This window comes from Vigna umbellata, chromosome 5 (assembly GCF_029865625.1).
Source record: "Vigna umbellata cultivar VRB3 chromosome 5, Vumbellata_1.0, whole genome shotgun sequence".
In the NCBI taxonomy this organism is placed as follows: Eukaryota; Viridiplantae; Streptophyta; class Magnoliopsida; order Fabales; family Fabaceae; genus Vigna; species Vigna umbellata.
The window spans coordinates 5,232,260-5,246,878 of record NC_142169.1 but is presented as its reverse complement, the minus strand read 5'-3'; the positions used below and the strand labels follow the sequence as shown (position 1 = coordinate 5,246,878).

The 14,619-nt window shown below is 33.8% G+C and overlaps 2 protein-coding genes across 2 annotated transcripts; one reads left to right on the top strand and one right to left on the bottom strand.

The window, feature by feature from the left end:
- The first annotated feature begins 1,231 nt into the window (after positions 1 to 1,231).
- LOC124843491 (RPM1-interacting protein 4-like) lies at positions 1,232 to 7,252 on the top strand. The gene is made up of 4 exons (XM_047320250.2): positions 1,232 to 1,438; positions 6,030 to 6,563; positions 6,712 to 6,900; positions 7,014 to 7,252. The coding sequence occupies exons 1-4, from the start codon at positions 1,433 to 1,435 to the stop codon at positions 7,041 to 7,043; spliced, it is 759 nt and encodes a 252-aa protein (XP_047176206.1). The 5' UTR covers positions 1,232 to 1,432; the 3' UTR covers positions 7,044 to 7,252.
- A 4,707-nt stretch (positions 7,253 to 11,959) lies between these two features.
- Positions 11,960 to 14,145, bottom strand: CDC45 (cell division cycle 45). Its single transcript, XM_047320252.2, has one exon. The coding sequence runs from the start codon at positions 14,004 to 14,006 to the stop codon at positions 12,243 to 12,245; it is 1,764 nt and encodes a 587-aa protein (XP_047176208.1). The 5' UTR covers positions 14,007 to 14,145; the 3' UTR covers positions 11,960 to 12,242.
- Between the last annotated feature and the right edge of the window lie 474 nt (positions 14,146 to 14,619).

Sequence of the window (14,619 nt, the reverse complement as noted above, 5' to 3'; positions counted from 1 at the left end):
AAATTATAAAATGAAAACTCATTATAAAATCATTTTTTGTAAGATTGTTTAACAGTCAATGTTTCTGATTTTTTTTAGTTGGAGCTACTATAGGATGACAAAGAAAATGTTAGAGTGAGAGAGATAAAAAAGAAAGGGTTGAGAGGAATGAGAGAAGTGAGCAAGGGTTTGGAGTTTGTTGTTTTTTAGTTTTTAGAATGAAAATTATTAAAATACATTTAACCTTAAAACTTAGAATCCATGATATAAAAGGATATTTTTGTCTACTAATATCCGATACACATTGCTAAAATGTACCAACTAAAAAAATAAACGTACGCGCGTGAGTAATATCAAGCAATTTGTTTATAATTAGAAAAAATTGCAAACTGTAGAACATATTTTACTTTGATATCTACATTCTATATAGAACGTTTAAAATATTGTCTCAGTAATTGTATCATGTATTTATGTAAAATACACTGCTAAGTTAATTGTACCATGTATTTATGTAAAATACACTACTAAGTTAATTGTACCATGTATATACACAAGTTAAATTATAAAAGAATTCCAGCCAGTAATTATATTTATAACCCAAGCAATGGATTTCAACAAATAAAATACTATAATGATTTTGTTAATTAGGACATAAGTATGGAAAAAACACTTGCTGAAGCCTAAATAATATAAAAATTTGATAAAACAAATTATGAATTTGGGTTAACTAGTAAACTTTTATATTTATATTCCAAATGAGTGTACCAACAGCATAGTATTATAATTTTTAATACCGATTTATTGAAATTAAAATCAATTACTTAAACATCTCATCATTAAGTTCAATCCCATGAACACCACATATAAAGGACCCGCACTTTTTTATTTGAACAAAAATTTAAGTCCAAATTCATAAGTTTAATCAGAATTATAGTTTTAATTTAATAAATTACTGTATTAAAGTTAATGTACATCATAAAATATTTTATTACACAACAATATTAATAAAACAAGTAGAAGTGCACTACACCTAACTAATAATTTAATAAATTAAATTTCACTTTTTAAATATTTTTAATGTTGTTTTATATTTTAATTTCAATTTTAATTTTAATTCATTTTTATTAAATTAACACAAAAAGTATTTTAATTTATTACTACCTTATCAATTTAATTATTTTATCCTCTCATATTAACTAAATGATTGATAAACTTTTTTATATTTATTGAGAGGTGATGCCGGTCAGTGTGGTTCATAAAGCTTTCTCACTAAGCTTCCTTGTTTCTCTTTCTTTCTTTCTGGGTCTTTTCATACAGTGGAGAAACTTGTTGGGTTCTATCAGCTTTCACTTTCCCAGGCTCTGATCCAAAGAAAAATCTCAACTTTCTTCAGCAATTCATCTCTACCACTTCTGGGTAGTGCTTATTTTTCCCAAACTCAGTAAAGCAGGACATGGCTGTGAGTTCTTCCACCTTCTCTCTGCTCTTTCACTTTTTCTTGTATTGCGTGTTCCTTGCCGCTGACAAAATTTGAGGAAAAGGGTAGGGAATCAAAGTTTCAATCTCTTGCATTATGTTGTAATCTTTTGTTCAAGTGCAGTTCCTTCTTATTGTTATTTGTACTGTGCATACCTTCATGTTCTGAAGCTCTGATGGTTGGCCAACATTTTGATTTTGTTTTTTCTGGTTTGCTGTCCCTTTGCATCCTGCTGATTGGATCATGAGACAGTTCATGTTAACAAATGATTTTAGTTTATGGTGGAAACTAGCTTCATGAATCAGGTTTATTAAAATTTTAGCTTAGCCTTATGAAATGAATTCTTTTCTAAATATATTAGGTATGCATACTTGTATGTGCACTAATACTAGTGTTATTGGAAAAACAAAAATACTTACTCTTAAATGTGGTTTTTGGTTGAATTAGCATAGACAAAGCAACTAGATCTGCCATTTGTAGATTGAAATAAACAAAACCAAATTTTCTTTCTATTTTTTGGATCTACTTATTTTTTTTCTAAACCAAACTGTTTGGTTTAAATTACGAATCAAAATTCAAGAACCAGACCAAACAAGGATGCTTATTATATTTAAATACAATGATATATGTCTAGAGTTAATTAACAACAGACAAACATACACGAGTATGTCTCTTGATGATTGTTTTAGGGACAAACATACATGAGTATGTCTCTTTATGATTGTTTTATGGTTTGATTGTATTTTATTTACAATTTACAATATATTTATATTTATAAAAACAAGATAACAAATTTGTATTGTAATTTTTAACTATAAAATTATGTAACTTGTAAATATGAAGGAAAGTTGACATTATCAATGTAACAACCGTCATACAAAAATAATTCACAAGTCTCTCTGTTTGACAATTTTCATTATGAAATGTTTAACAATTTTTTTGTGAAAAATGTTTTAACTATTTTATAGTGACAAAACCAATCCAAAACAAACTGCAAAACATTGGTTTGGTTTAGTTCAGATTTTATATTAAATTGAAACCAAACCAAATTGAACTTCTTTAATTTTATATTTGATTCAGGTGATTATTTAATGCAAAGCCAACCCAAATTAAACCCATTCACAAACGCCCTTAGCATATCTACCCCATGTGCAAGTGTTTGCAAGAGCAAAAACTAAAAATTTAACAACATTATATAAAGATTAAGTTGTTAATGTAGAGAATAGTGCTATGTATTGAGTGGATGGAGCTATATCATGTTGATTTTAATTTCTGCATATTTTAGGGATCCAGATTAAAAATTAGGATGCATAACAAAGAGTTCTTTATTTAATTGGTTTTGGAGATATTATAATATTCTATATATAAAGGGGGAAAGCATGTTCCCCTGAATGGTTGCTTTTCTCACTTTCCATCAAGGTTTGCTTTTATCTATTGTGATATAGTATACACATTTTAATTCATCTATATTTTGTATCCATATCCTTATATATCATGTTTTAAATGAGGCAATGAGCTAATTTTGGTTAATTCAGAAGCTTAAGAATCCTATTTTTTATTTCTTACAAAAATTTAGGACTTTCGCAGGATTTATATATTTGCTAGAGATGTTTGAGCAACTTTGAAAAGCTGTTTCTACAATTTGTTCTGGTAAGAAAAAAAGACAACCCAAATGCCAACTATAAGATGAATATGTAGGATAAAATTATTTTGGTGCTAGGATCTGATGATCTGGAGGCATAACTAAGAAAACATGAACTTTATATCATTAGCTAATTTTTTTTTCTCATAGTTGGCTTGCAAAGATGAAAAGCCAGAAAAGGAAGGTTAAAGATCTCTACTTTTTGGAGTGGTCCAACATGACGGATATAACATGGTAAGGACACTGAGGCGATCAGGGAAATTGAATCCTCTGATCATGGTTTTTTTTATAGACTAATTTAATACTGAAACTGCATCATTAGATCCTAGCTCCAAAGTAACTCCATCCAACATAACCATCTTTCTTTAGTTCCCTTAATGGGTCAAAGCATTTCCATGGGCCCCACCATGGCTGGAACTTTGTAGCACCAAGTTACCCTTTTTGTTTAGTACCCACATTTGCAGATCCTGATAAATCAATTGTCGGCTGTATCTCAAATGCATCTGGCCTTTGAAACAAAGAGGCACCACAGCGCTTTTCTTTCCTAAGAAATATCCTTTCAGTTTTTCCAGATAACTGTGACTCGTGTAACATCAACTGACAACAGTAAATTTTATGCGGAATTTACTGGTTCATATGACTTTGACTTTTAATTAGTTGGTAACTTCCAGTGGTATGAGTGTATGCAACAACTTTTTAATACATAATGGATGGTCTGACGGAAGAGACGATAGTGAAAATGAATAATGCTTTTTGTGATTTAAGTTGTACTGATTTTTGCAAATGCGTATGTGTATGAAATTGTTAGGTTTGTAAATTAAATCTAGGGTTTGTAAACTAAACTATGCTATGTTAGTTTGAACATTCTCCAGCCTTTTGAAACTGGAATTGAGAAATCTAAATTGAACTTGATAAAAATGTAAATGAACTAACCTCAACTGTCTGTTCAACAAGCAAATTGTCGTGTATCAGCCTTGTACGTTGAAGTTAAGAGACTTACTAAAATATTAGTCCTAAAGAATGATTTGAAGACTTTTAATAACAATATCTGTAAAACCTGTTTCAACAAGTAAATTGTCATGAATCAGCCTTGTAGGGTGAAAGTGACTTTTTGAAAGATTTTAGACCTACAAAATCATTCTTGATTTCATATAACCACAGCCCAAAAACTTGAATTTTGTCTCGTATCATGCCTTCTGAAAGATACTAGGTGGTTATATAAGGTAATTAAAGAATGTTAGGAACCAAGAATTGGAATGAGAAAGAAAAGAAATAGTTTATTGAATAGAAGACAAACATCTCCTCCAAGAGTTTCCCCTTCACTAATGGTGCTAAGGTTCAATTTACAATGACAACAAATCTAAATCTCTCCTTCTATTCTTCTTCCTGTATTGATACCTAATTAACAACCCCTCTAACTTTCCTAACTAACTCCCCCTTTTCATAGTCCTAATATAGAATAATAATAGCTTTGCTTCTTTTGAACCTGGTTGTTGGAAATTTTCTCTCAAGCCTTACAGATTTAGTTAATCTATTGCCTTTTCCTCAAGATCAAAGGGAATTTCTGGAAATTATACAGTCCTGCAAGAGTATTCAGAATATTTGAATGTATAAGATGGCACAAGCGAATTGAATGAGCCAGTTTCAACACTAAAGTCTTTTTCTCTATTTTTGTGGCTCCTAGGGAGTGGAGAAAAACATGGACTTTATTGACTGTGGATGAAAAAATGCTACCTGTTGATTGATGGAGGGATATGTGAACATTCTACTCTGTTGTAAAGTGTAGAAAAAAATGCTTATAGTAAATTGCAAGAATTAATGAAACAAATGCTTGTAGTAAATTGAATTTTTTTTATTAATATGGTAAATGATTATAAATGTGTAAATGGGTAAAAACTACCTAAATGTAATATAGAAAGTGTTGATAGAGACCATACATGAGGGGGAAAGAGAGATTGAAGACAAAGCAAGAAGAGTGAAGATTATAACAGGTGAGATGCAACTTGAACTTCAAAATGCAGGTATAATTGTTAATGAGTATACTATTTAGTTTTGGGTAATTCTCCAGCTTTGGTTCTTTAAGCATGGTTAAGGGCCTTTCTGATTTGACGAGTCTTAGCTTATATGGTCCCTTCCCTGCTCTTAATGATTAGGGACCTACTGTTGGTTGGTAGGTTTGATCCCTGTTAATTCCATTTTCCCATGCCTCTTCCCTAGTCTCATAAATACAGAAAATATACCTCTCAGGTGATGCTTTATTGTTTTTAACCTAGGTTATGAATAATATTTTCCCACTTGTAGGAGTGGGGATAGGTAAAACATCTTATACTAAAATGTGGAATTGTAGGCTTCTGCTTTTGATTATGTGTTCCTGTATATTTTGCGTTGTTAACATGACACTTTGTAAAAGGCTATTTGGAGTTTTTCTCTGCATAATCCTTCTACCATTTGAGAGTTCTGTGGGGATATTTTTTGATGGAAAATAATGAATGGGAAACAAGTTAGATGGAGAAATTTTGTTTCTGGTTATGCACTGCTTGTAGTATTTTACTGTGCTTACAGAAATGCTAAAATTTTGTAGTTCGTGTTTACTATTACATTTGCTTTGAGAAAATTTAAGATATGTTTGGGGATCTAGTGGTGGGGTGGCCAAAGTATGTTGGTCGAAGGAAGTGAAGTGTATCTTTTTGAGTAAAAGGTACTTTCAAAGTGTTTGGAATGGATTTCCAAACATGCACTTTTAACATGTTCATTCTCCTGAAATGCCAAAAGATGATCCTCATTACAAAGACAAACAATAGGAGCAATATTATCTCCCTTGTCTGCTATTTCTCCATTGATAACTCTTATTGTGATAATGGAATGAAATCCTTAGCATTTAAACGTGTATCAGTTACTTAACAGGACCTTTTTAATATTTCTGTTTGACAGCAAAATTCTCATGATCCAAAGTTTGGCAATCAGGAAAATGAAAAAAATGTCTCAGATACAGCTTATTCTGACAAAACCCAGAAAGGTCAATCTGGTTCGAAGATGATAAATGAGCCCGAAAAAAATTCATATCCAGTTTCGTCTGCTGACCTACCCCATTCAAAACCAAGAGTTCACTCAGAGGATCCATTTGGAAAGGGATCAGTGAGATCCACATATGAGTTACAAAAGAGCAGGGACAATGGTGATGCTAAACATTTCACTGAGTCTCCAGCTCGCCATGACAATGGTAGCCATGTGAGGGGCACTGATTCCGTGCATCGAGGCCAGGGAGTAGGTTCCGCTGACAACAGTAGAAAACCTTCAAGACAAACTATTGGATCGGAACACAACATTGACCGTTCACCCCTTCATCGCCAGGCAAAAACCCCTGGCAGGGATAGTCCTTCATGGGAAGTAAAGAATTCATATGACACCAGCCAAGTTACCCCAGGAAGGTCCCGGTTAAGACCATCTAACCGAGGGGATGAAACTGTAAGTTTTCTATTCTCTTGTTTATGACCGTGTGTGGCAAGAAATGTAAAAATCATGAATATTGAAAATCTCTAAGGTTTGATTTAGGAATCTTAATTAGACATTCCTTGGAAAATAATTTCTAATCTGTAGCTTTCTGATTTGGCAGCCTGATAAAGGTGCCGCGGTTCCAAAATTTGGTGAGTGGGACGAGAGCAACCCTGCATCAGCTGATGGCTACACTCATATTTTCAACAGAGTGCGGGAGGAGAAGCAGGTGGGGACTGGACATGTGCCAGGCACACCTAATGCTAGACAATATGGTGTGCGGAATCAGCCTGCTGATGAGAAAGCTCAGGTATGCCTGCAAAAGCTGTTTAATGTTTATACAGTATATTCATCTGTAACTTTGGAGTTTTCATCTTACTGATATTTCATTGCTTCTCTCTGTTTTTATCCTTGCTTCTTCAGAGTTGCTGCTTTTGCTGGGGGAAAAAATGATTTGTGTGAAAGTATAAATTATAATCTGAAGAGAAAAGATAGGGTTGTGAATGAACATAAGGTGTGTCTTGCACTTGTAAATATTCAAGGCACTCTCTTCCCAGGAAAATATTCTAGACGTATGTCTTAAATCTGTGTCTTCCCCTTTCTCTGTATTTCTTTTGGTCAGTAAAGACACCGAATGCAAGATTGTGACTTGTCCCTTTTAATCTTATGTTATGTAACTGCCACGCTTTATATAATTCAATTTTCTGTATTTAGGTGGGATATACAAGATTTCTTATACAATTCTTTTACAATGATTAATGGGTTGTGATTTTAGTCCTATTGTGTTGATCACCTGCAGCATAACACAAATTGATCATACTCAATAACAAACTTCCAGAAATAGATTTCTTGGTCTTTGTGACTTATGATGTAGGTTCTAAAATGAGTCCGTATAAAATCATACTCAATAACATTAATGTTTTCTAATTTTTGGGAGAAAGATCACCTTGACATTGATATTAAAATCACTAATCTTGTTAAATGATTAATTTTTATGGCTAAATCCGACTGAATACTTTTAGTGAGACTTTTTCACTCAACTTAGTCATTCCTACATAATTTGAATCCAATAATTTGAATTTCCGTTCAAATTAATAGTATGTTGATAAAAGAAATTCCTATTTCAATTCTTATGTATACTACTTTTAATCTTTGCCACAAAAATATAATGTCTTTACAGACTAAGGTTTTTGTATCTACAAAGACTCAAGTTTTTGTAAACTTCCTTTCCAGTGGCCTTCGAGGCTTATTGTCAAGGTTCTCAATAACAAGATTCTCAACCTACACGAGTCAAATTCTAACATTGATTAAAAATAAGCCCGTAATCAAGATGCCCCCTTTACAAAGTGTACCATGCCGAATTTTATAAGCCATATTGGCTTAGCATTAATATTCCTATAATCTCTGTTTTCACCAAGAGTACGAAACTTAAACCAAACACATTATATTGATAGATCAATAACATCAACCAGGTTATACGCGGTTTTATTTATTTTGTCTCATCACAATCACAGTCAAGCAATGCACTTTGCATAATGCGACTTTGAAGGATATTATGATGTATTATTCAAATTCCAACCTCGTACTGCACCAAATTAATTGTCGTTAGATTATGCATAACACCAACACAATACAACATTACAAAATGGTTGATATCTCTAAAATATGTGGTTATACATCATGCAATGAATAATATTACTCATTTCCTGATTAGTTTATATCCCAAGGCAAGATTGATCCATTAGGCAAACATTTTCTTCCATTCAGATTAGTAAACAATTTGTCCACATTTAAGCACTCCAAATCTGCTTTTCTCATCATCACCAAGAAAAGAACTATAATACCTGGTACTTATCCCTAAGTGAATTCAATGTCATTAGTCATGTTCCTTGAGATCATAGAATAAGCTTAGCTATTATGCTCATATGTGTATTTTCACTGTCATCTTAAATGATGATCTCAAACTCAGGCAACCCGTCGCTTTCAACTGTACTGTAATGATCTCAAAATATGAACTAACAAGAAGCTAAATAGTAGGTACAAAACTTTACAGAAACCTTTAATTACCTGCTTGTGTTTATGCTGTAAAATTGTCAAGCTTGTTTAACCTCAGTTTCATAGCAGATACTGATTTAAATACCTTGCAACCTCACCCCTTGTAATTAGGATTTAACACCTTTTTACTTCGTGTAAAAGTGACTATATTTCATTATCAACAAGACGCAAATAAAACCTTATAAAGTATATGTTAGGATATAGGGTATTTGGATATAATGGGAAAGGGGATTAGGACAGAAGGCACAGGAATTGTATAAATAGATTGATTGGATAGTTAGAAGACAGTTTTTGGGTAGTTAATTTGTTAACAGGCTTTGTCCTGTGAAAGGGGTTATGCCCTTGTTTCTGTAAGTGTCCAGAGTATTCTTTTGTGAATAATACACAGTTTTGTTCCCATTCTTGTTATCTTTCTGTTCTGAGAGGTGGTTTAGAGGGATCTTGATTAGGTTTCTTAATCGGAAACCTATCAGTATAACAGCCTTAAACCATCATGACCTGGCTCCAATGAGGTGTTTTTCCACTTTCTGTCAGGTCGGCCAGCAGGTGGAGAAAGTTTCATCTGCTGAAAATGAGAAAAACATTAGAGGCATCAAATTTAAGGAAAGAAGACTAACTGATACATTTAAGATATATTGTTATTTGGTAATTTTCAGCAATACCACGCTTATTGCTTGTCTGAAACTCGGAGCTTATCTACTTTCCCGGTATCATACCAATTACAAAGAACAATTTTTAGTTCTTTGAGTACAACCTAACATCTGTTAAGCAGCTTCACTTAAGTTCCAAAAGCTTTTAAGGTGAATTTGATATGATATCAAATGCTATAACTCATATTAATAAATTTCTATTCTGATAAGTTCGCAGGTTCCAGTAGGCATATATAGAGGTGGTATTGCAAGTATTACATTGTTTGCCTCACTTCTTAAAATGCACCTTATTGGTTAGACAACTTTACTTAATATATTGGTCATATGTTAATTAAAATAACTGTATAAATCTTCAAAATCAAAATAATAACAATGTGAGCTGCTTCTGCAAAGCAGTAGCAGAAAGGACCATAAAATGTTATAGTTCTAGCTCATGCAAATATGATAGATATCCAATACAAAATTCATTTTAAGAAAACACAAGATATGATAATGTAAGATACATATCTACAAATATATAAATTCATAAAACATACTAAATGAATAATTGCGATTCTGCAAATTAAAATAAAGAACATAACGAACAAGTAATTACAATATGTAATCTAAAGAACCTCTAGGCAACTAGAAACAGCTGCCTTTCTTCCAGAGCACAAACTTCCCGAAATAAGAAAACATTGATAAAACAATATAAAATTATATAAATGGTCTCTCATGACTCTCAGCATATATTACGACAATGAGTAAAACTCCAGTTCCAGCAGGTCTGTCTCTCATTATAACCACCAAAGTCAAACCTTGTTAACAAGTTCAATTTGGGGTAGAGAGCTTAGCAAGACTAGAAACAAAAAATGTTCCAATGTAAAAAACAAAGAAAATCTACCACTTGAAATGTGAATTATATCCATGAAAATCTCCCAGTTTCAATTCAACGTTACATCAAATTGGAATAAAGAATTTGTTTACATGAAAGTGTCTACTTTTCATTTTTACTATACCATTTTGCTACAGTGTATAAAGACAAGTGGACTTACGTAGTGTACCATGTAAACTCAAGATTGCAAAAAAAATGGATCAGAAATACTCTTTGGCATTGTCACTTTTTAAGATTTTAATTATTTGAACAAATTGATTCTTGACTTCGTTCAAAACGGATGTGAAAAATGAGTAACAATTTAGAACTATTTTTTCGTAAGATAAATTCAAGTACATCTTGAATACTCAAATATAACAAAATACCTAAAATCAAAAGATAAGACACAATTAGGTCCCAAATATCGGAATGGATAATAGAGAAACTAAAATTACATTTTGATTGAGACCTTTTAGGAAAGATAGATCTAACATGTTTTCCTAATTGACATAAGGTCGAAAAACCACTAAGTTCAGGATACATTTTATTTTTAATTGACAAATGAGGAAAGTCAAAAGTTAGATCCACTTCAGTGGTAATATCACTGCACAAGATACATAAAGATTCTAAATAATTTAAATGGGAGATGATCCTCTCCGATGAAAAAAATGACATGATTCAATACAATAATTAATGGAACCATTGAATTTTTCAATTTTTATTTTATAAAAAAAACTATTAAACTGATAAAATTTAATCAAAGGTTAGATCCACTTCAGTGGTAATGTCACTGCACAAGATACATTTCCAATTTAAATGAAAATTTGTATTCTATAACTATCTATAGCAACGGCAGGCATAACTCCTGTGACAGATACTAAATTTTTCGGATAAGCATAAATTACTTTTGAATTGTAATATTTACTTTTGCCACTTAAGAAATCAGCAGAGAGCAAGACGGGTAAGGACATTAAAATTAAAACCATATTAAAACAATACTTTTAAATAGGAAACGAGATAATTGGCTAATTGAATTGTTTTCAAATGATTACTTTAACAACATGTTGGAGTTTTGCAGTGGATAGCAGATCCATAACAATTTCAGGGATTTATATTTTCCCATGAGGAAGGTACCATGACATTCATGGAAACTGATGCATGGCATCAGAGATTGAAATCAATCTATTCAGCCTAAGTACAGGATTCGGACAACAAATTATATTTGTGAGCATGACAAGAAAACAGTAACCAATTCCTAACTCTAACCAAAATATCGAGGGAAAATTGATAAAACAAACAACCCAGCATAAGAAAACAACACAAGCAAGATAAAAACAGAATCATGAATGAAGGCATAGGTGACAACACACTTGATGGTTCTTATCTTGGAGCTTCCTTTCTCCATTCTGTTTGTCCCTGGTTTATCTCAAGTCTATCAGCAGACAAAGTAGATGCAAAAACTGGGGATTGGCTTTCTTTGCAATGATAGATCCATTTGTTGCTTTCAGTTCTGGAACTGCCTCAGCATCACCCTGGATCATTTCCATACCAGTGACGAATCAACTACGTCATATTGTCTGCACTCTCATAGGTAATACAAGGTAATACTCTGCAACTCATGGCTATCAATGATTTCCTGGGGCATGCTCTGACATAACAAGTCCGTAAGTTAGTTGGTGGCATCAAGAACATACAACATCTTTTTTTCGTATAAAATTAACATTACATAGTATGGACCTTCGTAAGCAAGTTCAACTTCAGGTAGAAAGCACAGAAATACTGCAACACAAATTTAAAAATGCAGCACTAGATATGTGAACTTCATCGATATCGTACTTTCAATTCAATATTGCAATGGTACATCTAATTTGGAATAGAACAGTAGTTACATTAAAATGTCAAGGTAACATTTGAGGAAACAGGTAAGAAAAGTCAAATGAATATGCTATAACTCACAATACAATTAACTAAGAAAAGAGTCATGTCTTGGTGCAATATCAACCACTGCACATCACTTATTGCTAATCTCAGTCCCAGGCACAGCAATCAGAGAAGTTCCTCAAAGAACTAATTCTAATAAGAAATCCAGCAGTTTCACAGCTTCTCAATCAACCTAACCATGAAAGAATTCACAGCTGAAGCATCCAGAAGAATCCAAGATGATTCAAATAACTCATGGAAGAACTCAGTTCCAATCTCCTCTGCAGCAGTCCTAAATGCAATCCCAAATGCGTTCCCACGAGCCCCAGCCAAACGTGGCCTCCCACAAACCCCTACAATCAGCACCTTCCCAGGATCTTGTGATACACAAGCACAAAGCAAAGGTTTCATTGTCGCCCCCTTCTCCCTTAAAGCGTCCATAAGAAAAAAACAAAACTTAGTCAATGCCTGTGGGTATCCCAACAACTTAGCATCACTTGAATCCTCCAACTTCAACCACCGGAAACTCCTTCCACTCCTAATGCATCCATTCTTGGTAATTGCAGCACTCCCTTGCCTTAAAATGGCCCTCTGAATCTTAATAGCATGTTGCATCCCGGTTCTCAAGCTGTCGATATTGTTCAAAGAAAGCGCATCATATGCCACACCAAACTGCTTAGAAGCGCTAGAACCATCCGATTTTACGAAAGATTCAAGCAAAGCAGTCACACCATACACCACATCCGCGGCCGAAACCTTAGAACTATACTGAAGAGTCCTCTGGAAACTCCTGTAGTTGAAATCAGTGAGTCCATACTGAGGCAAAAACCGCTCAAACTCACCCTTCATCTTGCGCTTCACCTCCACATTCATGTGCTGAAACTTCTGATGGCAATCGGCAAGAGCAAACCCCATCCTCCCAAACAGAAGGTTCAACTTCTTCACCCCATTCTCACTCCAAGTCTTCAACTTAGTGGCAATGTACGAAGAGCACATCATGGAGTCAAACAAACTCCACTCCTGTAACAGCATAAGCTTTGGCTGGTCCTCATAAGTAATCACCGAAGAATTCGGGGCACGAATTTTCGTACCATCCGACAGTGTAACCGAAGTAACCACATCCAAATTTCCAGAACTGTTTATGTACTGCTCAAGCTCCATAACTCCATGATGGTACCTCTCGTCACTTAACCTCTCATGCACAAACTGATCCGTGAGCGAAACACAAGCCAACCAGAGCAACTCATTGGTGTTCTTCCTGAGAGAATCCGCGAGCTCATACATCAAACACCCGGACGGCTTCCCGTGGAAAGTCCCCAATTGATAGTAATCCTTCTTCAGCTTCCGGTACAGTTTAATCGCATCGTCCTTATCATCGTCCTTATCATCGTCGTTCCTTTTTCTCCTCTTCCTAGATCTATTCCCGTCATCGTCAGACTCCGATTCAGACTCAGATTCAGATTCGGATTCATCACCCTCAGCAGCAATGGCGTTGGCAAGGGTGATGAGGTCAAAGTCATAGACAAGATCAGACTGCTGCTCGTCGGTAAAGAGGACAAAAACGGCATCGTTTTGATCACTTAGATTACGGAGATGGATGGGACGGTGGCTGTCGACAACAAAGACACGAACGTTAGGGCCAAGACTGAGCTCTTTGCGGAGGTCCCGGTGGTTGCCCCAATTGACCAAAACAATGGAAAGATGGTCGTCGTAGTCTGAGGCAGAGGAAGAGGTATATTTGTGGATCTCTTGGAAGGAGGAGACAGGGTAGCAGGCGTATCGAATGGAGTCAGATTCGAGAATGTGGAAGATGATCTTGAGAGCGCAGAGAGAATCAACGTCGGAGGTTGAAGGGAAGATGAGAACTGGCGAAGTGGAAGAAGATAAAGCATAATCACGAAGCTTGGCGTAGAAGGAATCAACGCTCTGCTCCCTCATTGTAACCTTGATGAAGAAAAAGAAAGGGATTTTGGGATTTGTTGTGTGGGAAATGATGAATCATGAGGATAATTGGGAATTTTGAAGGGGAGAAGATGTGAGAAAGAACACTGATTTTGTTTGAACTTTTTGGAATGAAAATGAAAATTTGCAGTGGCGGGGAAATATTAGGCGCCAATTGGTTTCATAATTGGAATTGATTTGGCATGTGTAAGGAGAATGTTTCACGGTCCACTTCACTAAGTGGGCCAGTGGGCCCAGTTCACTATTTTATATAATTGGTATATGATTTAAAAAATTCCTCTATATAATTTCTTAATACAAAAAATACTATTTTTATCTTTTCTTTGAAAGTTAAATTTGTCTAAAATTGTCCTTAACTTTTAATTTCTATAAAATAGAAAAAAAAACTTTATGTAAGTATTTAGTGACTTTCTTTTAGTAGTATTAAGAGATAATAATTAAAAATAAAAAAATAATTAAATTTCAAATTTTTTCATAAATTTCATATCTTCAACTTAATATCTATTAAATTTATTTTACGTTTAGTATTTAAAATTTGTATATTGTTTAATAAATTTTCTATAATTTTGTTGTTAATTGAATAAGTTTG

Coding starts and splice junctions, on each gene's coding strand:
- CDC45 (XM_047320252.2), bottom strand. CDS start 14,006: ATGAGGGAGCAGAGCGTTGATTCCTTCTACGCCAAGCTTCGTGATTAT.
- LOC124843491 (XM_047320250.2), top strand. Junction 6,564..6,711: donor CTAACCGAGGGGATGAAACT/GTAAGTTTTCTA, acceptor CTGATTTGGCAG/CCTGATAAAGGTGCCGCGGT. Junction 6,901..7,013: donor CTGCTGATGAGAAAGCTCAG/GTATGCCTGCAA, acceptor TTGCTTCTTCAG/AGTTGCTGCTTTTGCTGGGG.